Source organism: Ambystoma mexicanum, chromosome 4q (assembly GCF_040938575.1).
Source record: "Ambystoma mexicanum isolate Mex_15411 chromosome 4q, UKY_AmexF1_1, whole genome shotgun sequence".
Taxonomy (NCBI): domain Eukaryota; kingdom Metazoa; phylum Chordata; class Amphibia; order Caudata; family Ambystomatidae; genus Ambystoma; species Ambystoma mexicanum.
The window spans coordinates 323,052,910-323,078,138 of NC_090928.1; the positions used below are offsets into that span (position 1 = coordinate 323,052,910).

Here is a 25,229-nt window from a genome sequence, read left to right on the forward strand (position 1 = left end):
TCAACTAAATATACTATACATTGCCTTAAGTAATTTAGTCAGACCTTCAGCCAATACTCAGTAAAAAGAGCCTTCACCAAGAACCTAGTTTATTTTCATCAAGACTTCAATTTTAAACAATCTAGTAAGTGCCAATGGGAAACCTGTGTTTCCCCTTTAATACTTCTTTCATAGAATGACTGATGCTCAACGAGCGTGGCTTCTGGATTAAAAGAACCCAAAAAGTTATAATGGTCTTATTCAAAGTAAGGGCACTATACCACTAAATATTTGTTTCTTGTTGTATTGCTGACAAGCAAAATCGACATGTTAACTTATTAGACAACGTACCAGCATATCTGTACGGAGTACACTCCAAGGAAGGAAATTGGTTTAATATAAACCGAATATAAATCTGCCTGGCTTTTGCACAAGGACATTTCTGTGTATAGAGCGCACAAGGCTTTTTCTTTCGAAAGATGCATACTCGCTGTATGTCTTGTGTGATTGGCCTGGTCCTAATCCAATCAATTTCATACAGTTTTAGTTTTACATTTGCAAGGCCTGCCACAAGATCTTCAACAGTAGCATTTATCTGTGCAAAGGTGTCCTTCATTCTCCAGCATGGGGTCTGGCATGGATTCACATGCTCATGAATATTCCCTGTCCGGCTGGGAATCCTCGGTAAAGAAAAATCAGTATCAGTTTTGTTTCTGATCTGTCTTTCGTAGTAGTAAGCAATCACTGATCTGTGTCATACTGACCACAGCCAATGACTGCCCTCTCCCTAAGCCCCGCCTCTGGCAGCCATCCTCAGATTTTTACCGCACGTTCAAGTGTTAGGAGTCCTCGTGCTTGGCTCTCAAGCTTTTGCTGTGTGTTTCGCGCTTTTTCAGGTGAATTTTTACATTTTTTTGGTTAATCGAGCCTCAAGCTCCACCGTTTCTACTTCCGTTAACGGGGACCCGTTGCGGGATTTTCCTACGCCCCTCAAGGGTGAAGATTTTGTCGAATCAACTTCTTGGAGGATTCCAGAAGATTTGCGGCCTACTTCGAGATGGCCCAGGACGCGAGTTCGTCACCCGGACCCAAGCTGTTTCGCAGCTGCCCTGGATGCGGGTTGCAGAATGTGTTTAAGGAGGACGAACATTCGCGATGCCTCTACTGTCTTCATGGGGACAAGACTCATGTAGTCTGCAAGAACTTCTCAGAGCGGACCATGAGGGACCGTCAATCCCGTCTTGCCAGCTGGTTGGAGAAGGGCTCAACGGGTGAGAAGAAGAAAGGGTCCGAGCGGGCTTCCAAGTCCTGTGCTGGCGACGGGGGCCCACAACCAGGCCAAGCGCCGCGAGTTCGCTGGCTCCGGGAGTGCCGAAAGGTCAGACTCTTCGGTCGCCAGGCAGGGCGCACCTTCCCCGGCACCGTCAACCACGAGCCAGCGCTCCGGTTCGGGGAAGAGGAAGTCCGAGACCCCGGGTAAGCTTGGGGAGAAGCCCCGTCCGATCTCGGAAGAGGGGGAGCGAGGCGTCGCCCCTCCCCCTAAGGAGAAGGCCCAGGACGCACCTAAGGTGGTGAAGGCCCCTACCCAGCAGGCAAAGGCTGCTATCGAGGCGATCGCGGCGACCCTGGCCAAGCCGGCAGAGACCCCGCCAGCGGAGATTGCCTCCGGGACTAGAGTTTCCCTGCCGACAAGGAGGGAATCCTCTTTTCAGCCCATCGTCAAGGCCCCCGTGATGGAAAAAGGGGGCAGGGGGCACAGTAGCCTCCTCAAACACGGAGTCAGCCTCGGAGGGGGAACTGACCGGGGTCGTGAGGGATCTCGAAGTCCAATTCGAGAGGGTTCGATCCCGCAAGGAAGATCCTCGGGAGATAGGAAGAGCAGCCTTCCCTTCTGGCACAGCCGGAACCTGGGCCTCAGGATAGCTCGGCAGCCATTTTGTTTGCGATCCAGTCCTTATGCTCTGAGATGAGGACGAGATTACCACGGCCCAGCCGGAGGACCCGCAACCTGGCCCGTCGGGAAGTCCTCAGAACAAACGACGGAGGATCCAACCCTCTCCGTTCGCCCCCGTAAGGCCTACAGTTCCCTCCTTCCCTCCTCATCCTCCCACGGTGCGGTGGGCTCGACGACGGGTTCTGACGACGGAACGGGTCTCCCGTCTCCCAACGCACGGGCCTCTCCGCCCGACGAGATTGGCTCGTTCCACGCCATGATCGCCAGGGCGTCCGAATTGTTCCAACTCTGCCCGGAGGAGCAGAAAAAGGGAAGGTTTCCTCTATCAGCGCCGGGAGGCCAAGAGGAAGACTGTCATCGCGGTGCCTCTAATCGATGACATCTGGGAGGAGGGCCTGTCGGTACTCAAGAACCCCTCCACGGCACCAGCCAAACGGGACCGGTACGAGAAGAGGTACCGGGTCCCCGAGACCGCTCACCTGTGCCTCAGGGCCCAGCCAACGCCAGACTCGGCGGCGGCGAAGAAGAAAGCGGCGGGGTCAGGAGCCTCAACGTCGAATTCCCCGCCGGACGGCGAGGGAAAAGTTGGACGCCATGGGGCGACGGGTCATTTCGTCGACGGTGACGACGATCAAAGCGGCCAACGCCCTGGCGATCGTGGCCCGTTACGATAGGGAGCCCTGGTTTAAGCTGGCCCCCATATTGGACTTCCTACCGGACAAGAGGTCCGAAGCCCTGGAGAAGAAGGCGAGGTGGCATCGGACCACGCCATAACGGTGGCAACCGATATTGCCGATACTGGGTTCCGCCAGCTGGGCAACAGTTTGCCTACGACGACGGGGTTGGCTCCGGGGGACCGACTTCCGTCAGGACGTCCAGACCAGGGTGTTGGACATGCCATTCGACGGCAGCAACTTGTTCGGGAAGGCGGTGGGCGAATCCCTCCAAGCCATAAAGACGGACACGGCCTGCGCCCTAGGAGCCCTTCAGCAACGACGGCCCTTTCGGAGCTCCGGAGGCAGACAGGGGGCCTCCAAGGGATCCAGCGGTGGCTCGTCGTCCTACCAGATCCAGGCGGCACGCTCCTCGTCTCAGGAGGCCTACAGGGGTCGCGGCAAGCAGGGAGGGCCTCGCCGCCGTCAGCAAGGTGGCCAGGGCGGCAAGGCCACCATCTCCAAGCAGGACTGAACCGGCCGTGGCGTCGGGGCCCCCACCGAAGCACCCCGGTGGGAGGCCGGCTGACGAAGTTTGTCAGCATGTGGAAGTCCATCTCCACCCACTGTTGGGTGCTGGATACCCTGGCAAGAGGACACTATCAAATTCCTGAAGAAGTGCCCTCACGTTCCACCTGTGGCAAGAAAGGAAAATCACGTCCCGTAACTGCTGTTGGAAGTACAGGCGATGCTCAGAAAAGGCGCCATCGAGCTTGTCCCGAAGAGGCTCCGGGGTGTACTCAAGGTACTTCCTCGTCAGGAAGAAGACGGGCGGCTGGCGCCCCATCCTGGACCTTAGTCGTTTGAACAAATACATCAGGTCACAAAAGTTCAGGATGGTCACCCTCCAGCACGTGCTGGGACTTCCACGTTCCCATCCTCAAAAGTCACCGAAAGTTCCTCAGGTTCGTCATCCAGGGACGCCACTACCAATTCAGATTACTGCCGTTCGGATTGAAGTCGGCCCCCAGGGTCTTTACCAAGTGCCTAGCACCTGTGGCAGCGCGGCTGCGCCTGCAGGGGTTTCACGTCTACCCCTTCCTGGACGACTGGGTCATCTGCTCAAGGAAGAGAGAACTCGCCGTCTAACACACTGCGAGGACCGTCCAGCTACTCACAGACCTGGGATTCGCCATAAATTACCCAAAGTCCCACCTGGTGCCGTCGCAGGTGGCCCTGTTTCTGGGAGCGAAGCTCGATACAGTGAGGCGCCTGGCGGCACTGTCAGAAGAACGGACGAAGACCATTCTGGGCAAAGTGCAGCGCCTGCTAGCCACGGACGTGACCCGGGTGAGGTCCAACAGTCCCTCCTGTGGATGATGTCCTCTTGCATCTACCTGGTGCGCCTCTGCAGACTACGGATGCGCCCTCTTCAAGAATTTCTCGACGCCCGTTGGATGCAGGCGACGGGCACCTTCGAAGACAGGGTCCCCCTCAACGAGGTGTTCCGGCGGGCGATTCAGTGGTGTGGCGTTCGAGCGCACCTCATGGCGGGCAAGGACTTTCAGACGCCGGCGTACCAGGAGACTGTGACGACAGACCCTTCCCTGGAAGGTTGGGGCGCCCACACCGGAGATCTCCACGCAAGAGGCCTCTGGCTCCCGGAGGAGAAGCTCCTGCACATCAACATCCTGGAACTCCGAGCCGTGTTCTGGGCTCTCAAATCGTTCCACCCGTCGCTCAAGGGCAAGGTGGTGCAGATCTTCACAGACAACACCACAACACTGTTTTGCATACGGAAGCAGGGAGGCACCAGATCCCCAGCCCTATCCAAGTAGGCACAGGATCTGTGGCACTGGGCGGTCGCCCAGGGGATGTTCCTGGTTCCCTTCCACCTGGCAGGAGAAAGAAACACCCTCGCCGACTCGCTCAGCAGTGAGCTGCGCGTGTGTCACGAGTGGGAGCTGCGCCAGGATCAGGTGGATCAACTCTTCCGACGATGGGGCAAACCCCAAATCGACCTGTTCGCAACAGCGACGAACTCGAAGTGCAAAGAGGTTCGCCAGCAGGTTTCCCCAGCTGAGAAGAATGGGCGATGCGTTCTCGTTCCCCTGGGACGGCCTATACCTGTATGCAATCCCTCCGTTGCCGTTGCTGCTTCGACTCGTCAACCAGCTCAAGAGGTCCCGGTGCAGGATGATCCTCGTCGCACCGGCGTGGCCGAGGCAGATCTGGTTCCCGGACCTTCTGGACTTGTCAACGTCCCCATCCATCAAGCTGTCGGCGGACGCGGATCTTCTCTCCAGAGAAGGAGGCGCCATCTTCCACCACGACCCGGCGTCGCTGAACAGGCTTGGCTCCTGCAGCGCTAGAGTTTGGAGGTTACGATATACCGGCCGACTGCAGAGGTTCTTGCAAAGGCCAGGGCGTCCTCGACTCAAATGCTACGGTCACAAGTGGAGGAGGTTCTCTATCTGGTGCCGAGCACAGATCAACCCCCTACGGATTACGGCCCCTCAAGTGCTGCCGTACCTGCTTTCGCTGGCAAAGGCTGGGCTGGCCCATGCCTCCATTAAGATTCATCTGGCGGCGATCTCCAGATATACCAGAACCACAGCCGTTAACCAGAGGCTCTGGTGGGAAATTGCGGATTTCCTCCCAGCACTTCCGGCTCAGAGCCAATCACAATTCACGGCAGGATTGGCAGAGGCCAAGATCGTGGCGCAGGACATCATGGAGTCCTGCGTGGCACACATTGACACCTCTGGCTGTGCCATCTGTATTTCCATGGACATGAGAACGACGGCCGGGCTACGTGCTACGAAATTCAACCCAGATGTCCAGGAACGCATACTGGATCTTCCGTTCGAAGGGGGTGACCTCTTCCACTTCACAACGGTCGAGGAGCTGGATAACAAAACCGCTCTCAAACGGCGAAGTCTTTATCCATTCTTACAAGGACCACACCCAAACCATACACCCAGTCACAGCAACGCTCTGAGAAGGGGCGTACATACAGAGGTTTCCGCGGCTTCCAAGAGCGGATGTCCAGGCACCCTGTCCGTTCGCTGTCCCAGCATTGGCGCACACAACAAAAAAGGGGAGCCGGGAGGAGAGGGCTTTTTCCATTCCACCCCCCCCCCCCCCTTCCTCCCCCTCCGCAGCAGCCTCATGAATTTCACGGACCCCTGGATCATCTCTGTAGCCTCCACGGGGTACCACCTCCCTATCGCTGCGCCTCCTCCCTCGTCACCGCTACTCCCACAGGTTGGGACAGCAACTCTTTTGGCAGAGATCTGGTCGCTCGTCGAGAGCCAGGCAGTGGAGGAAGTCCCTGCCTCCCAGCGAGGCTTGGGCTTTTACTCCAGGATTTTAGCCTTTCAGAAAAAGAATCAGGCGGGCCCGAGAGTTGTGCTGGACCTTTACACCCTCAACCTCTCCCTACCTCTACAGAAATTCAAGATGGTTACGCCAGCTTTGATAGCAGAGACATTGTGCAAGGGAGACTGGATGTGCTCCCTGGATCTGAAGGGTGCGTACCTACACGTCCCGATCTGGCTGCCTCATTGTTACTTTCTACAATTCAGGATCATGGGCTACCATTTCCAATACAAGGTGCTCCCTTTCGGCCTCAACTCGGCCCCCAGGGTCTTAACCAGCCTGATGAACACGGTGGTGGCCCTCCTCAGATTGCAAGGCCACCACATTTTCCCGTACCTGGACGACTGGCTCGTCAGGGCTACATCTCCGCAAGCAATGCACCATACCTCGCACACTATTATGAACACTGCACGATCCAGGTTTTTCCTCTCAACCTCAAGTCAGTTGCAGCCCACGCAGATACTGACCACCTTGGGCCGCATTTGGGACACGTACTCCGAGAAGGTTTTTCCTTCGGGGGACGAGATCACGGCACTCAAGAGCCACTGCGCACTTCCTCAGCAGAGAAGTGACCTCGGCCTGGTGGTACCAACACCTACTGGGTCTCATGGCAGAAGTCCCCTTGGCCATCCCCCACATGAGACTCGGGATGAGGAGGATACAGCTGCACTTTGCAGCATCCTTGAACAAGGAAGAGGGCCATCAGTCATTGATGATCAACGTTCCTCTATCACTTCACCCAGACCTCACATTGTGGTCTAGGGACTGCAACCTGAGGACGGGCAAGCCTTTCCGGCAACCTGCACCACAGGTCACCATCACCAGACTCCTCTCTCTCTCTCTCGAGGGTTGGCGGGGCCACCCTGGACGACCACTACGTCCATGGCACCTGGACCCAGCAGGAGCAGCTTCTAACACCGCATCAAGTGCATCAAAGAAATCCTCAAGCGTACTTTTAGAAGGATTAAAATAAATCCATATAATTAAGAAAACCCTACCAGGTAACTTAGACTGAAAGTACTCCATTACCAGTATTTAATTTGCACAAGATATCCTAGTAGATTGCACATAGGCTTTGTTGTTTACTAGGATTGTTAATCCCCCAGAGGGCCTCCCCATCTCTCCCTGAATAGCAGAGAGGCAATAAGTGCTGAAACCATCTACACCAAAAAACTTAATGGACATGGTTTCTTGGATGACGAGTATTAAAGGTAAGTCCCTTGATCGCTGCAAGCCACAGTTTGATTAAGATGCCCACAGCAGTTCCATGAAGTAATTTTTTTAGTGGAACACATCTACGAGAGCTGCTTTGCTTTGGCAATTTCAGCAATAGTAGCTAATGGTGGAGCAAGCCAAGCTAAACTAGAGGCATTCGGTACCATTGCTGTCAATTGTTTAATATCACGGTTCGGTTGAGACGCATCATATTTGTTTGTCCCATTGCGTCATTTGACACCCAAAATGTTTGCAGTGTCCATAGTGACCTCAGATTTCTCATTGATGTAATAGGAATTTGGTTGCGGTGGACGTTCTACTGATAAATGGACGATGAGGCAACAAGATTATATGTGCTGCCGTTTCAGGCTCTCGTACAGCATTCTGAGCGTCGTTCTTGGTTGACACATCCTGGGATAATTGAACACACTGTAGCTGACTCCTATTAGAGCTTCCTTGGTGCATTTGTGGATTTATACAGTGCTGTAGATGGATCACATCAGAGTTGGCTGTCATCTGCTGAGATACCGGAGCAGCCTGTTGGTGGATACTATTCAAGTTTCCTTGATGCCTTTGTAGACTTAAAGAATGAAGTGGGGTGCTCTTCGTCAGTACAGCAGTTACACTCCCATATTGACCGCCCCATGACTTTTATTACCTATGATCGGGTAAAATTGAGACAATTGACTTTGATTAAAATTTGCATCAGATGTTGGGTTGTGGCCCCAATCCAGAAGCAGCTGGCACCAAGGATGGTCCAAGTGTGTAATTATCGCCACTGCTGGATGGTAACGAGGGCTCACACTCGTCCTTGGTGATTTGACCAAAATTATTAGAAATTGACCTGTCGCAGGTAGGTTTTGGATTTTTCCCCCTGAAGATTAATATTTTTCCTGGCATTGTTCATCTGTTTGAGTGCTCTCCCATGTGCCCTCTTGAGCTTACAAGAATATAGCCTGCCATTAGAGTCGAGGGAATTATTATAATTGCTAGTTATTCCTAGCAGGATCATCAGTTTTGTGTTTTTGTAGTTGGTCAATAACCAAAATTAAGTGGCGATGGGCTCTTTACAGCGTCACTTTGCCGTTTATGTATAATGGGTTGGTTCTCAGCCTGGGATATCCAGTCCGTTCCTTCAACATTTTGCATTAACCTCTTAGTAGTTAATCTAAATACATCATCTAGTTTTAGAGCGTTTAGTTTTACTCTATCAAGCAGGAGAGCAGAGGACGGTTTCGCATCAACACCCTCTGCATCGCCACCAGAGACTGCTTGGGTGTAGGTTATTGTCGCCAAATTCCCAGGGTTGACGCAAGGGTGAATTTGCGTGGATTCCGTGACTTTTTAGTTTCAGAATTTGGAAATTGTAGTTTTTCAGAGAATCCAAGGTAACAATTTTTTGAACATGGAAGTTCGCATGGGCAAGCATAAAGCCCTCCAGTTAACTAATTTTCCTAGGATGATCACCAATTGACAGTTTAATAATATCTAGGTCCACGTGGGTCTTCTGGTGTCCTTTGTCTAGGAGATTAAGGATTCGAGTGATCACCGGGAAAGAGGAACAAACAGAATCATTACTCCGGCAGATTACTCAAGTCTGCAAAGATGTTCTGGTCCTTTTTCGCAGGCGGCTGCCCAGAATCTATACCTTTTGGGTAGCCCACACGTAAGTTCCTTTTCTAGTACATCAATTCTAGGTTTGGGGGCTATGTGCGGGTGAGGTAGGTCCACCACGAAATGGGACGTGACCCTCTGCATTTCCTCCCTGACGGTGCAAACAAATCTCTCCGACTACAGATGGAAGCACTGATACAGGGGATGAAAGGCCCAGCGATACTCTAAAACGTTTGCTCCATTCCGCCTGGAGCGTCTGGGCCAATATTGATACATCAGAAATACAATTGGTAAAGTGATCATCCTGAGTCAGTAAGGAATTCGCATTAGGAACAGGATTGAAGGCTGTGAGACCGTTAACCCGTACCCTTGGGGTTTCAAACATGATGCTCTGACACCATTGGAGCCTTTACATGAATCTGTGCCACTGTCTAGGCACTGTCAACGCATTGAATCATTGGGTTTCAAAGCTAACGATTGGAGACTATATGGCGCTGTGTTGGAACACAACACATAACACGATCGCCAATCGGAGTGCTTCAACATTATGCACAGGCTAATATTGCTGTTCCAAGTATGACGCTGCTACCCCAAAGTGTAACAGAATTGTATTCTCAATGTACAGTGAGATGTCACTGTAGGTCCAATCGGCAATAGAAATCCTAAACTTGTCCAAAAATTAACTTCAATATCAATATGCACCCCAGTGAAGGGCCACTTACTACATGCAGTAAGATGTCACTTCATACCAAAGGCAAGTAATGTGTGAAGGTCAGAATATCGCATTAACTTGGTACCTATTAAAACAACACTTTAATATGAACAAGGGCACCAGTTAATGCTCAGCCTTCAGATCTTATAACATCAGCAACTTATGGTAACAACAAAGAACGCAACCAAGGCAAGATAGAATAGCCTTCAAAGCTCCGTACAGCCAACAGCACCAGAAATTAAACTGCTAATTTAAGGGGCGGGGCTGCAAACAAAGAAATGGGAGCATTTAGTTATTGCGTACCGCTAAGAACGTAAGTCCTGCATAAGCTCCAGTAAGTCCAAAACAGACTGAGTTCAGGTATTGCAGAGTGTTTCCATGAAGGCTCGTCTCCTTGCAGACTGGCCGTGAAGCATCAATAGTTCAGCGTTCCACAGCCCAACAGCCACACTTAAAGCACACTTCCAATGCCCCCCACCCCTTTCTGCCAATGAGAACACTTATGCTCCAAGAATAAGGGGAAGACTTTTAAGGGATTGGGCCTTTTGCCTAGAAAAGAAAATAAGTTTAAAAGTTAATTGCAAAAGAGTTGGTTGGTAACTATAACTCTAAGAGTGAATAGTTACAAAAGTTCTTACTTCCCTTGGATGTGTGATGCACTATTCTTAAAAGTATGGTTAACATCTTTCTTTCCTTATAAATTGTTTTGCCATTCTAATAGATAGTAGATGTGTAGGTATATTACTCACCTGTGATTAGGTTGTACCTCTTCCCAAACGCAATGTGTTGGTTTCACCAGATTATTCCTGCAGGGTAATTGCAGAAGTGTCCCCCAACTGGGTCTTGCTTCCCCTGCTAGCCTGTCCAGAATAAGTCTATCAGGTTGTTGCCTACCTAGAATAACTGAGTCATTCAGTAAAGTGTAACATTAGGGTTGGGTTTGCTTTGCCTGTGCTGTTGTAGACACTTGCAGAGTAGTTGGTTCCAACTGTCCCTCCTAAGTCATACCTAAGGTACTTGTATAGCTGGGAAAGATCTAACCTGGATTTCGAGGTTAAAAAAAGTATATGGGTTTTACTTCACATGAGTTAATTGTGTATCATCCCAAAATAAGTTACCAGAGTTACTGCTTATCTGAATCTGTGTTTCACTGATCTCAAAAGCACCTGTAATTGAATATTACATCCCTAGGTTTTAATCACCTAGCATAACTGTTGTCACAAAAGTAGTAGTTTTTTTTACTGTACCTGGAATAAGTGTTCCACTATTCACAAAGTTTATCGTCCAGTTGAATGATTGTGATTTGTACTGAGAGTCACTGTACAACTGGTAGGGTCTACTGCCCTTGCATTACTGAATGTAATTGTGAAAGTAACCATTGGTTTTTACTCCCCAAGAATAGGTTTGACCCATACTGAATGTGTATGAAAAGGTTTTGACTTCCCTAGAAATACTGTTGGGTGTCCAAAAATAAGGTTTATACTTTGGTCTGTGTAACTTCAAGTATAGTGTTGTGTTTTTATAATTGTGATTACATATAAATTGTGATAGTACTTATTTACCCGTATATTTATCTGGGCCTACCTGTATTTAAACAAATAATTTTCTTTTACATACATATTGTTTCAGTGTTTCTTTGGACCATTTGTATTAGAATTTCATTTGTACTGATTCTACAGCCCTCTCTACCTCGTAAGATAAGCCTGGCTGATCTGTCTATGCTACCGTGAACTCTGGTGGTACAGCCTTATACTAAGAGCGGAGTCTTGGTCTGCCTCAGTTGAATGGTTTTACTAAGCCCTTAGTTGAACTTCAGAAAAACTGTCCTAACAACTTCTAGCATTATTAGTTTTCCTGCTAGATAGAAACTGATGTGCCGGTTAATAAAGACTGTGAAATTGATTTGCACTACTTTTTGCAGCTTGATTATACTATGTTTTATGGTGCGTTGAGTAATATTTTTATTATGTGTCCATTTGTGTTGCTGTATTAGAACAATAAGTGAAACTGCTTCTTTCACATAAGGCCCCGCACATTATGAATACTCACCACATGACCCAATGCATAAGTTGTAACACAATGACCAACTGCAATGTCTTAACACCAGCATGTTCTGTAGTATTCATAATGTATCAACGATGTTCTCTAGTATTCATAATGTATCAACGACCGCCACTATGCCTGTACCTTTGTAACTAAGTTTTTTGTAAGTAACAGTGCCTCAATGCCTGTGGGCTGCTTGTGCGCTATATAAATAAAATAGATACATTTATGACAAGGTATGAATTGGATGGCTGGATTGCTGTTCATTACTAGGTTGCAAACCTTCCTTTTTAATGTATAACATTTATTTTTATGTTATAGGTCATGCATCTCAGAAGGAAACGATGGAGGCTATCTTGGACATAACTGCTCTAAGCATTCTTCAGCAGCCTGAGAAGCTCCAGTGGGAAATAGTTGCTAATGTCTTGGAAGATACTGTGAAAGATTTGGAAGAACTTGGGGCAAATCCTTCTTTACCAGTTTGCAAGAGTGAAAAAACAAAAGAAAAGCACCTGGAGCATCATAACATACCCTTCCCTTGTTTACTAGCTGGTGGATTTTTGGCATACAAATCTCCCATTGCATCTCCTACTAGCATTAACTCTCGGAGATCATTGGATGTTTTAAGCAGGACTCCGGTTGAAACCACATCAGAGCAAGGCTCCCTTGACAATGAGTCTGGCACTAGTTCTGAACTGAATTCCCCTCTGGTAATGAGGACTTTGCCAATTTTACTTCTTTATAGCATCAAAGAGTCTGAGGAGAAAGCAGGAAAAATATTTTCCCAGATGAACAATATTATAAGCAAAAGTTTACATGATGATGGCTTCACAGTTCCCCAGATCATTGAGATGGAGCTGGACAGTCAGGAGCAGTTGCTGTTGCAGGATCCTCCAGTAACCTACATACAACAATTTGCAGATGCAGCAGCTGGCCTGACATCTGCAGACTCTGATAAGTGGAGCTCTATGGTTCCCAAACCTGGAACTTTGGTTCAGTGCCTCCGGTTGCCAAAGCTTCCAGAGGAAGAGAACCTATGTGTCGATTCTGTTACGCCATGCCTGGATGGCATTCATTTGTTGGTATGTTTGAGGGCATGTCCTGCTGAGTCACTAAGTGCAATAAATCAAGTTGAGGCCTTGAATAATTTAAATAGGTTGAACTCTGCCCTGTGCAGTAGGCGGAAAGGTGAAGTGGAAACCAATGTGGCTGTTGCGAATGGCACAAGCATTAATTTAATACAGAGTGATTTACCAGCAGATGCACGGGCAACACTATTCACTCAACCTGAGCATGCAAGTGCTAGTGGTGGGTACTTGGTGATTTACAAAATGAACTATAACACCAGGATAGTGACCTTGGAAGAGGACCCAGTCAAAATCCATCATATACAAGATCCCCAAGACACAATTACCTCATTGTTTTTGCTTCCGTCAGACATATTGAACAACAGAGAAGATGACTGTGAGGAGCCTACGGATGATCAATTGATCACACCCAAAAACGACAAAGACAGTCTGTCCAGTCTTTCTAACCTTGGGCACCTTGTAGTAACAACACAGGGAGGATTTGTGAAAATACTGGATCTGTCAAATTTTGAAATTGTAGGCAAAGTGGAGCCTCCCAAAAGGGAGGGCATCGAAGAGCTGGATCCGTTTGTATCAGTAATATTCTGCTCTGGCACAGATCGACTCTGTGCGTGTACCAGTGGTAAGACATTCTGCTCTTACCTTTGTACAATGTTTGGTCATTTTTATAATTTGTCTATTCAAGTGTTTCAAACCATTTCATTTTCTGAAACCTAGATTTAATTGTAACACAGGCAATTTACAATTCAATATAAAGCAGGAAATTACTGGTTTTCAACTCGATACAAGACTTGTACACTTTTCTTTATGCTTTCTTTACTCTTGTTCTTCATATTTCATTGCGATACTTCTGTTTAATGGATTTATTTTTTTAACAATTCAACGGTCCAATTTTTTTAAAACCACTGAGGGCAAAATGGATCTCAACTTTTAATCTATAAATTCTCCCACAATGTGACAGTGATTCTAAAACCTAAATTTCATTCCATATGTATACACATTAGGCCTTCACATATTCTAATCACTGCTGACAATACATTTTATGTAGACCTCCTTTAGAATAGTGTTAGCACATACACACTTATGTGGCTACATATTCTTTAGCAGTGGCTTTTCTTCGCTCAATTTAACTAACGCACAAACTTGCGATAGATTATCTTAAACGCGTACCTCTGCCTATCCTTTAGCAGTAGTCTTTCTTCCCTACAGTCACATGCTTCAGCTCCATGTGCGTACATTTGCAGCACCTTGAAGGGAGCCCATGATTTAAACTTTAGTCTCACTGTAGGACTGAAAGTAAGTTTAAGGAGTTAAATGCTACCTCATTTTTACCGATGTATTTACCATATCATATGTATAATCTACAAGTCAAAAGTTGTTTGTGGGAAAGCGTTGTTTCTTATACAAGTCCACACAGTTTCACCAATCTGCACCACATTTTGCATAGTTACCTACTAGGACACTACTGACCTGACTGGCTGTGTAACATTTGGACAGCCCACACCGTTCCCTGGATTTCAGCACCTTCACACATGACACAGATCCCTGCAATCAGCAAAAAATCAATGTGGTCGTAGAAGGACCAGTCTCGACACGAGGAAAAAAACTTGAGGTACCAATGATCTCAAACCATGTTTCAAGACCCTAGGATGCACGGTTTCCGAGATATTTGTACCGCAATGCACCACAACAAACTGCACAACACCAGAGTGAGGGGACGGGTGGGGAGAGAGCACAGAAGGTCCCAGTATGCAGCGGCACACCAACTCTTGCCGCCCCACGACGTCTGCTGTGGGGTATGTCAGCCAGCCACGCCCGCCCATTCTCAGTGCAGTTTACTTCAGGGTGCAAAGCACATCAAGCGATAAGTGAATTGGAATATATATATAGCTGTGATTCACAATAGTGCCAAAACAAACATGGAAAAAGTCTGCATCTGGGAGCAGCATCCACAGGGAATTTTCCAGACTACTGAAAGCCCAGCGTGGAAAACATGAATGCACGCACACACTGAATCCCTTCCGCAACTTTCTAAAATAATTGCAAAATAAACAATTTGGTTTTATTGACTTGTCGGAGTGTACACCAAATTTTAGTTGATACTGCATAGTAGAAAATGATGCTATGATAAAAAATCTTTTACATGTTCCATGTCTAAAGCACTCTCTCCTATATGTCTGCTGCAAAAGTATTGTTTTTTAAAATCTTTTTGCAATGATATTGAGCTTAATTGAATGCGCCCAATAGCACCTTAGCCATTAAACACATTCAATATATTTGTTATTAAAACTCCTCCACGGTCAACAATGGCACCTGTAACCCATATCCCCAGGCTGCACCACAATTGGGAGAAACATTTTGTTGCATGGAGTATACATTGAAGCAGAAAAATATTTTCCCTATTAGCAACTCCGAATTCTTTGCTTTGTCAACCATAGTCTAGTAGATCACACACAAATCTTTTAATAGAGCACATGGTGAACAGAGTCGGTTCTAGCGACTCCCAATTTTGGAAGCTAAAGCACATTGAGCTTGCGATTTGTCCAGTATCATACGTTGGTTAAGTGGTGAAGCAAAGATTTGAACTTGGACTGCGATTTAGGCACAAACCACATTTTCCCCTAACTCCAGTTGATACTGCTGTGCTAATGGGAGCCCAAACAAATCTCAGGGTTTTAATGCTATACAATGGAGACTTATCAGTGAAAGAAAAGGCTTAATAAACCCTACTTGTGTTAATTGTTCCCACTAATAGTGCCTGCTAGTTACTGTGAGAATCCAGAAGGTGTCTCCCTGTCTAAACCTCAGGGATCCGTTTTCCATATGGCCATCGCTATTGGATCCAGTTTCTGGGGGTGGACCAGTGAGGATCACCTGGACGGGGGGGGGGGTCCTGTGGGAGTGCACACCGGCAGGTGAGATACAGTATCCCCCTTTGACACAATTTCCCTATCCTCAAATGTAGGACATTCAAAACCACTACCCCCACACCCCCTTTCCGACACTTAACACTTTCACACAATACAAAGGACAACAGACTAACACCAGAGCCGTTTATCTGACCTGTCCCAATACAAGGGTTGGGTAAAGTCTAGCAATTAACCTGAATCGCACACACCTTGCGGCCCTTTCCCTTCCCCACTGGGTTAAAAGGTGGAGCCCGAGATCAGTGAGCACGGCAGACAGCATGACGAGACGGCTAAGCAGGCGCAGCAGTTCAAGAGAAGGAGAAAGGCGGCGGGAACCGAGAGGGTGGTGAGGAGAGAAGTGACCTTGCCCTTTTCATCCCAGACCTGCAGAATCTTCGTGGAAGAGGGCCTAAGACCGCAAATAATGGCACATGTCTTGCAGGCGATGTCAACAGTACACGTGGCAAAGCCTACGCCGATGAGCAGGAGCAGAGTGGGAAGATCCCGCGCCCTTGGTACCAGCCTTGACTCCAGATAAGTGGCCAAGCGGTTCATCACAACCAGTGAGTCGAGGGGAGAACTGATAAGAACCGGACTGTGGTAATTGAGAATCGCAAAGTAGCGCATTTGAACCAAGTTCAATGAACAATGAAAACTGTAAAAGTGTAAAGGAGAGACTAGCTGCAGATAGCAACCGGCACCACATGAGTGCTAACTCAAGATACCCTGGTGGATCCCAATCTACTACAGAAACCAAGAAGCCATAGGCAGGCCACCGTAATAGGTCAAAGTGGTCCTACTGAGGGTCAAGCAAAATCCCCATACAATCGAAAGACTTTGATCTACAACTCTGTGAAAGAAAGGGAAGCAAATCCCAATGACAGTGAAAAATTGTGAATGTGAAGTTAGCAAGAGTGAACCTGACTGGGGTAGGCTAAGAGGGGTGAAGTCTAAAATCCTAAGAAAGCGTTGACAGACGTGAACCCGGCCGAGGGATGGCCACTATGGACTATTTGAAAAGACATTGTAAAACGAAGGGAGGAGAAATCCCGCAAAAACCGAGGGGTACAAGCCAGACCGAGGGAGATCCAGGGGTAAAGCCATCACCCAAAGTTGGTTGATAAAGGAATGATCATTTATAGAATGGTACGTGAGGGGTCAGCACCCGGAAGAGGGGGACACAGGGGCGAAGCCATCACCCTACATTAACTGTGATCAGTAATTGTGCTGGGTCGGTGCCACGAAGAGGGGGACCCAGTTGTGGACCGTTTTCACCCTAACAAACTCATTTGCTTCAAGTAACTTTTTGTTACCTGAACACGTCAGGCCCTCAAAGGCAAGAGACTTTCAAAGGAAACGAGATTTGGCCATCGCCGGTCCTGAGAGCTCCCATTGGAACAGTCATTTTGTGCTGGAGAGGCCCGAGAGTGTACTGTGCTCCAAGCTCCCATCTTACCCCGTACTCAACGTGGGGGAAGGAAGACCCAAGCTACTTCATCATCTTGACTTATTTTTTGAGAACTTTCTTCTGAAAACTAGCCCACACCCTTTTTCTATTAGTTGTAAGGTTTGGCAATAGGTTTCTTAGTATAGGCCTTTTTATTTTGACACAACGCCACCAGGACTGCCTTATTTTTCATTTGATGGTCGGTTTGTTCCCATCTTGGATTTAGGTTTAGATTAGACGTTTTACCAACCTGTATACAGCACTTTGTTCAATAAACACCCTTGAACTGTGATCACTTGTCTGTCTTACTTTCGCGCCTTGAAAGACTTGTGTATAGCTGCGTTATAAATGCCATATAATTGTTGCCACCATGAGCGCCTTACATTACCTACTCGCAGCTCTGTAGTCCTCTATTACTAATTGACCCCATTTAAATTACTCTGCTAAGACTTCTTAAAAACGTTCTAGACATTTATGCCATCATTTTGCTTTCTTTAGTACTTGAGATGCAAAGCAAGAAAAAACAAACTGGAACAGGGTCCATAAAGAAGTAGCAGGAAGCTGGCTAAGAACAGCTGATCTGCGCCCTCACGCAGCTGCTGTAGCAAACCATAAGGAAGGGGTTGGTCTCAAGGAAGACATTTCAATTGTTTATTGAACTATAAAGGCAAATACATAACTATCCCTACTGCTAAGAGGGATTTCCATGCTTACTAAGTTAAGGATGCTAATTTATTGACAAAAATAGTCATCAGTCCAAAAGTCTAATATGATATCTGGCCCTACGACTGTGGAAACGCAACATAAATTAAACCAGAACACTGTGCTTCTAGCTACAGCGTTGCCCATCCCAGGTTTTCCAGTAATCTCTCTGGATATTATTCTCGGTTCCATATAAAATGTTCATTGTCAGTTCACCAGAGACGACTCTTCAGCTCCCTCTTTTGCTTCCTTGGGAAATGTAGCAGGTCTTGCTATAACTCCAAAGTCTTATATCCTTTTAATGGAGGAATGTTTACTTGATTCCTTTTCCACCAGTTTGGTCACCCCCCTCCCGACCCCCCTGGTTTTTGTTTTGCTTGTTGAACCCTCCAGGGTTGCTTCTTCGCGGATAATGTAGAATGTCACTGTTTCAATAGGGTTTTCTTGACCCCTAATATTCTCTAGCTTGGGTGATCTTTGGCTGTGGCCAATGTTCAAGACTGGTGTCCAGAGCTCCTGTAGTCCCTTCTGGCTTTCTGTCCTCTTCCACCCGCCTACCCTTTGCCCTGGTGGACAACCCTGGTACCTTTGTTACCATCAGGTCCGCTCCAGCGGGATAGCATCTCAGCATGGTGGTTTTTGTTCTACTCTCTCTGGTACGACTCTGCGCTTGTCTGCAGTCTCCTTCCTCGTATTCAGAGAGGACGATTTGTTCCTTCATGTAACCCTGGTTTTGGTGTAATTCTTCGTGCCCTAGCCCCACCACGGCTGCAGCATGGTCACGCCACCAGGAGAGGCTGTATTTACGTCCCTGTCTTTGTTGTGGCTTACTCGCTGGTTTCAGTGCCGGAGTCCCCTCTTGCTTTCTTCCTCCAAGCTGGTGCTGCGATGCTGCATGGCACCGCCCTTCTAGGACGTTCGAACGTTTGAGACTCACCTCTGTGTAGGATTATTCCCCCCCCCCCCCCATTCAAGGTTATGCGCCTCTTTATTTCCACCGCCGTATTTGAAAGGAAGTGTGTTGTTCCTCTTTGACAGAGTTAAATGACCATTTAGCATTACCTGAAGTCAACGAGGTTTAAGCAGTGTTGGTAATATTCGTATGGTCCAACTTTCCCAGACCCCTAGGGAGGGGTCTTACTTAGTGGGTTCACCTCCCTAGCCTCAAAGGGGATGGCTCCCCATTGGGGAGAATGGACAACTAGCCCAGATATGTGCCATTGCATGTCTCAGGAAATAGCTGAGTGTGTCTGTTTGGGGCACCCATGGTTAGTGACAAAACTGTACACTCCTAGCCAACTGTATGTGTGTATATATATGTGTGTGTGTGTGTGTGTATATATATATATATATATATATATATTTCTGATGTTTGTTAATCTGCTTAGAATCACATCCTGTAGGTCCGACATCCAGTGGTCACTGCGGAGTATTGCATTTTGTTTTTCGTAGTCGAAAAAGGGGACTTCGACAAGGCGTGTCTGTAACACTATCCCTATAGTGATGTGGGTTGTACCCACAATCCCTCACGCGTCGAGGTCCCTCAGATTGTTTTTTTCTGCCCAGCTTCTGGTCGCCTTACGCGGAGCTCCTAGAGAGACATTGCAAATACTTACTACGGACTTCGGTCCTTAATTATACTTATTATATTGTTAAAGATCCCTCCCCTCGACGTTAGCTGTGAAGCTGTTTCTCCGCCGAGCAGGTTTTCGACGGAGGGGAAGAGACGGAGGAGATCCTTCGGCGCTGCCGAACACGTGGCCTGGCCTCACCGGCCAACATACAGTAGGGAGAGTGAGGGTTCGAACTTTTATCTTCTCTTTGAGAATGTCTTCCTTTCTCCCCTATCTTTCCCTTGGGGTTGTTATCACCAGTTATTATTGCCTCAGCTATGGAGAGGACCCCTTTTAAGTTTTGCCCACGCTGTAGGGGCAAATACACTTGGAAGGACAAACACAAGCTCTGTAATCGTTGCTTGCCCCTCGATCATAAGGAGGACAGCTGCGCGGCCTGTAAGCTCTTGAAACCAAGAACTCTTAAAGAACGAAAAGTTGAGGTGGGCCGACTACGCTATGTCGAAGTCAGTATCCTCACCCGCCGCCGCTGTTACAGAATGTGACGAGGAGGGTGATAACTAGACGTCCGTTACGGAAGTCATTAACCCCCAGAAGGAGCGCTCGCGCTCCTCGACGTCCGTCCCCGGCCCCGACGGGCTCGGCTCACGCCCTGCTTATGGGGATGAACACCCCGGCGACAAGGACGCACATAGACCCCATAGGCCTAAGCACACAACCCACGGCTCTTCTTCGTCGAAGACGAAGGATCCATCAGCGCCGAAGGGGACGCAGGGCACTTCGGCGTCTACCTCAGACCGTAAAGGTCTCAAGCCCCACCCGCAAACGCAGCTGCGACCAGCGATTGGGCTTTCATTAAACACGGGCGCTACCTCAATCATCCGACGTAACGCTCCAGAGAGCGGCCGTCGAGGAACAACGCGTAACGCAGCCAACGTCGACACCAGAGCCCTCTACTGACAAACTCGTTGTCGAGAGCCTGGCGAGAATTGTTTCCGAAGACAAATGTAAGCGGACGACGAAACAAACGTCGAATACCGCACAAAAAGCTATGGAAACGCCGAAAAAGCGCAAGAGTAGCCAGGAACTGCCCCCTTCATCTAAGGGCACTTCTGAACTACCGGAGGGCGACGGAAACCTTTCTTCGACGTTGTGGGAGCGTTCTAAGCGTTTTGAAGGTGAAGACACCGATTTCCCCCCTCTAGACTATTCAGGGGTCCCCCATGAGACCCTTGAAAGACTCCATTCTTGTATGGAGAAAATGGAAAGGTTTTTGGGAAGCCAAAACCCACCCACACCCAAAAGACCAGGAGAATGGCCCCAGGATGACCCTAGGGTCAAGATTCCTAGGCTGTTTCCCCCTTCTACAGACGTATATGACCTCACTGAAGAGGAGCAATACCTCCAGGAAGATGAGTGTTTGGGTGGAGAGGAAGAACATGAGGAAGAGGGGTTCGAAGAAGATCCTTACACTAGTGCAGGAGCTTTTGAAGAAGATACAGCTACCTCGCAGCCTTGGCAATCCCCATCAGTGCACTCAGACCCTGATGTCTTTCACCCTTCTCCTCCCAAGGATTCACCTATTGGAAACACCTCTCCCATAGATGACCAACCTTCACTTAATGCACTATTGCGCAAGGCAGCAGCGCATTTTGAAATAGACACAGGGGAGACTCTTCCTGACATAGACTTTGTAGAGAAATTTATTAAAGAAAAAGCCCCTGTTAGTCAGTCTATTCCGCTCCTGGCTTCTATAAAGAGAAGAATAACTCCTTCCCTTTCCAATCCTGCCTTAGTCAGATGGGTCAACCCTCGGATAGAAAAGCTCTTCAGCCCTTCGTCCTCTGACCCTTTGTACATCAGAGGACATTCTATTCCGGACTCCCTCGTAGTTACTAATACAAGAAAAAGAGCGGGGGTACCACTATCCACTAGTGAGGCACCACCTGACAAAGAGGGCAAGAAGCTCTATGCACTTGGGAAGAGAATCACGACCTCCGCCGCTTTCTCAACTAGGATTGAAAATAACAATTCCCTACTAGCTAGCTACGCAGATGCACAGTGGAGCAAGCTGCGCAGCGAAGCAGAGGACGCACCAGAACCCCAAGCCCATAGAACAAACACATCTGTTTGGGAAAGCAGTTGATGAGGCCCTAGAACATGCGAAGAAAGAGTTTGATACCATCAAGACTCTTGACCAAATTTCTAGGCCCCCTAACAGACGCAGCTATGGCAATAGATGCTCCTTTCGTGGCCAACACCAGCAGCAAAACCAACAGCAATTTTACTCTGCTACCAACTGGCCCTCTAACCAGGGTAACAACACTCAGTTCAGTCAAAGAGGCCAACGCCGTGGCAAAGGAAGAGGTCGCGGCTCCAGCCCCAAAGGTTCCATGCCCAATACCAACAAATGACTCGAAGATTCGGGTCCCCTCCCATGCATCACCGGTCGGGGGTCGGCTGACATCGTTCCTTTCAGCATGGGAGGGAATATCGTCAGACCGCTGGGTATTTTCCACCATAGCCCACGGATACTGCATCGAATTCAACGGTTCCCCGAAGTACAGACCCCCACGGAACCCACGCATGACACCGGAACACCTCACCATTCTTCTTCAAGAAGTAGAAGAGCTACTGAAAAAAGAGGCTATAGAGGCTGTCCCCCTATCTCAGGTAACAGAAGGTATTTATTCAGTGTACTTCCTTGTACCCAAAAAGGACTTAACCATGCGCCCTGTATTAGATCTGTGCCCAGCGAACAAGTTTGTCAAACCCCAAAAATTTAGTATGGTGACCTTGCAGGAAGTAATCCCACTGTTATCACAGGGGGAATTACATGACAACACTAGACATGAAAGATGCATACTTTCATATTTTAATGTTGCCAGCGCACAGAAAATACCTCAGGTTCAAGATAGAGAACAAACACTACCAGTTCAGAGTACTACCCTTCGGGATAGCATCTGCACCAAGGGTATTCACGAAAATACTGGCAGTGGCAGCGGCCCACCTGCGCAGGTTATCCATCCCGGTATACCCTTACCTCGACGACTGGCTCATAACAGGGGATTCTTACGAAACCTGCTTCTCCAATACCCAAAAGACCGTAGACCTTTTGTCCCAACTGGGCTTCTCCATCAACGAAAAGAAGTCCAGCTTAGACCCCAGCCAAATCAAACAACTCCTAGGGGCTCTAATTCGAACATAGGACGGCCTCGTCTTCCCCTCCAACGAGAGGGTCCAAAACATGCTGTTTCAGATCCCCCATTATGTGGCAGGTCGAGAGGTGACGGTACGCAAAGCAATGCGCTTGCTAGGGATGATGGCGTCATGTATTTATTTGGTACCTCACGCGCGCCTGCGCCCAATGCAAGAGTGGCTCTCCAGCCAGTGGTGTCAGGCCAGCGGACAATGGGACGATCTAGTGGTGGTCTCGCAGGCCTTGGTTCTCTCGCTACGGGGGTGGACAAAAGAAAACCTGTTATTAGGGAAAACTTTTGCCACACCCGCAGTGGAAGCCACTCTAACCACAGACGCATCCCTTACAGGATGGGGGGGGCTCACCTATCCCATCAGACTGCTCACGGAGCGTGGACTCCGAGCTTAGCATCCAAGCATATAAACCTGCTGGAACTACTAGCGGTGTTCAAAGCACTGAAAGCCTTTCAGGAACACCTACAAGGAAAGACAGTGATGGTCCTCACAGACAGCACCACAGCCATGTACTACCTCAACAAGCAAGGAGGCACTCGCTCTCCAGGACTGTCCAAGCTGTCACAGAATATATGGGAGTGGGCTCTCAAATACAACATGTTCCTACTATCACAACATGTACCAGGGGAACTCAATCTGCTAGCAGACAAACTCGGCAGAGACTTCCCCCTGCCCGAAGAGTACGAATGGCAATTGCACGAAGACATCGTCTTAGACGTCTTCACGCAATGGGGATTCCCGGAAATAGACCTGTTGGCAACTCTGGAGAACTCACAATGCCAAAGTTACGCCTCCAGGTACCCCCAGAACCAGTCCAAGGGGAACGGTCTGTCGATTCAATGGTCAGGGAAATTTGTTTATGCCTTTCCCCCGACTCCCCTTCTCAACAAAGTGGTGCACAAGATGCACCAAGAGCAGGTTACCATGATACTAGTGGCCCCAATGTGGGCCCGGCAGCCATGGTTCGCTCACTTGATGGAGATGTCCCTATCCCCCCCAGTGAAACTTCCCTGCCCGTACAACATGCTGTCACAGGACAAGGGCAGGACACTGCATCCATGCCCTCAGACCATGAACTTAGCAGCCTGGCTCCTGAGATCATAGAATTTGGACATTTACAACTCCCGCAGAGATGTATGGACATCCTCAGGGAAGCCAGAAAACCTAATACTCGCCACTGCTATTCTAGCAAGTGGAAAAGATTTGTCATCTGGTGTAGAGGTAAGAGCATCAACCCGGTTGACTGCTCTCCCACTAACATTGTTCTGTACTTGACCCATTTACTGGATTCAGGTCTAGTGTTCAATTCCATTAAAGTCCACCTAGCGGCACTTTCTGCATACACCACTTCCCAACTTAGTGTCGTGGTGGAAGATACCAGTTATCAAGGCCTTCATGGAGGGGGTAAAGAGAATACACCCTCCGATAGCTAATCCAGCTCCCGGACGGGACTTAAATGTGATACTTTCTAGACTCATGGGCCCTCCTTTCGAACCCATGCACAAGGCAACTCTTAAAGACCTCACTCTTAAGACTGCTTTCCTAATAGCTATCACCTCCATTAGGAGAGTAAGTGAACTACAGGCTCTTTCTGTACTAGACCCCTTTGTAACAGTTCACAAGGATAAGGTGGTTCTACGCACACACCCAAGGTTTGCACCAAAATTCATCTCAAAATTTCATGTAAACCAGTCAATAGAACTACCAACGTTCTTTCAAAACCCTTCCAGCTTGGGAGAAAAAAGTCTGCATACACTAGATGTACGCAGAGCTGTCATGTTCTACATGGAAAGAACCAGACCACTGAGAAAGACTAATCAGTTCTTTGTCTCTGTGGCAGCAGGAAGAGAAGGAGATGCAGTTTCAAAGTCCACTATATGTAGATGGATTGTTCAATGCATCACTCTGTTACACTCTTGCTAAGAGAGAACTACCCTTCAAGCCAAGAGCACATTCCACTTGAGGAACTGGGGCTTCCATAGCGTTCATTGCAAATGTTCCCCTTGAGTCCATCTGCAAAGCGGCTACCTGGAGTTCTGTGCACACCTTTACAAAACACTACTGTCTAGATGCACACTCTAGATCTGACTCCCAGGTGGGACAGGCAGTATTAAGACATCTTTTCTCTACTGTTCCTTCTCATAACCCACCGCCAACTCCGGGTACTGCTCGCTAGTTTATGCACAGCATGTGATTCTAAGCAGATTAACAAACATCAGTAGACAATGCATTATTTACCGTAAAAGAATTTCTGATGGTTGTATCTGCTTAGATTCACATGCGCCCACCCTTCCTCCCCGCTCGGATGGAAGGAGCATAGACATCCTTTTCTATATTTCTCTCTTTTCTGTACTCGCTCACGTCTAGAAGGCTCCCTCAGGGCAGAGAAATACAAACAGAGGGACCTCGACGCGTGAGGGATTGTGGGTACAACGCACGTCACTATAGGGATAGTGTTACAGACACGCCTTGTCGACGTCCCCTTTTTCGACTACGAAAAACAAAATGCAATACTCCGCAGTGACCACTGGATGCCGGACCTATGCACAGCATGTGAATCTAAGCAGAACCATCAGAAATGCTTTTACGGTAAGTAATGCATTGTCATATTTTCTGTTCACCCGGACTTGGTGTCTAGTCATTGTCGAAGGCAGCCAACAAAGAATGCTTATGTGATTATTGTACTGCAAGACCACTTTATGGTTTCTTTGGTTGATTAATTTGTTGAGACGGATTACTAAAATC

The 25,229-nt window shown here is 48.2% G+C and overlaps 1 protein-coding gene across 5 annotated transcripts in view; it reads left to right on the top strand.

Annotated features, from left to right (window-relative positions):
* Positions 1–25,229, top strand: part of BIRC6 (baculoviral IAP repeat containing 6) — a 3,097,233-nt gene that overhangs the window by 231,801 nt on the left and 2,840,203 nt on the right. For all 5 annotated transcript variants that reach the window (XR_011268132.1, XM_069607902.1, XM_069607904.1 and 2 more), the window contains exon 10: positions 11,873–13,261. Coding sequence is in view for 4 of the 5 variants with exons in the window: in XM_069607902.1 (XP_069464003.1) it covers positions 11,873–13,261 (1,389 nt within the window). In the remaining variant the exon portion in view is untranslated. The remainder of the gene's footprint in view (positions 1–11,872; positions 13,262–25,229) is intronic.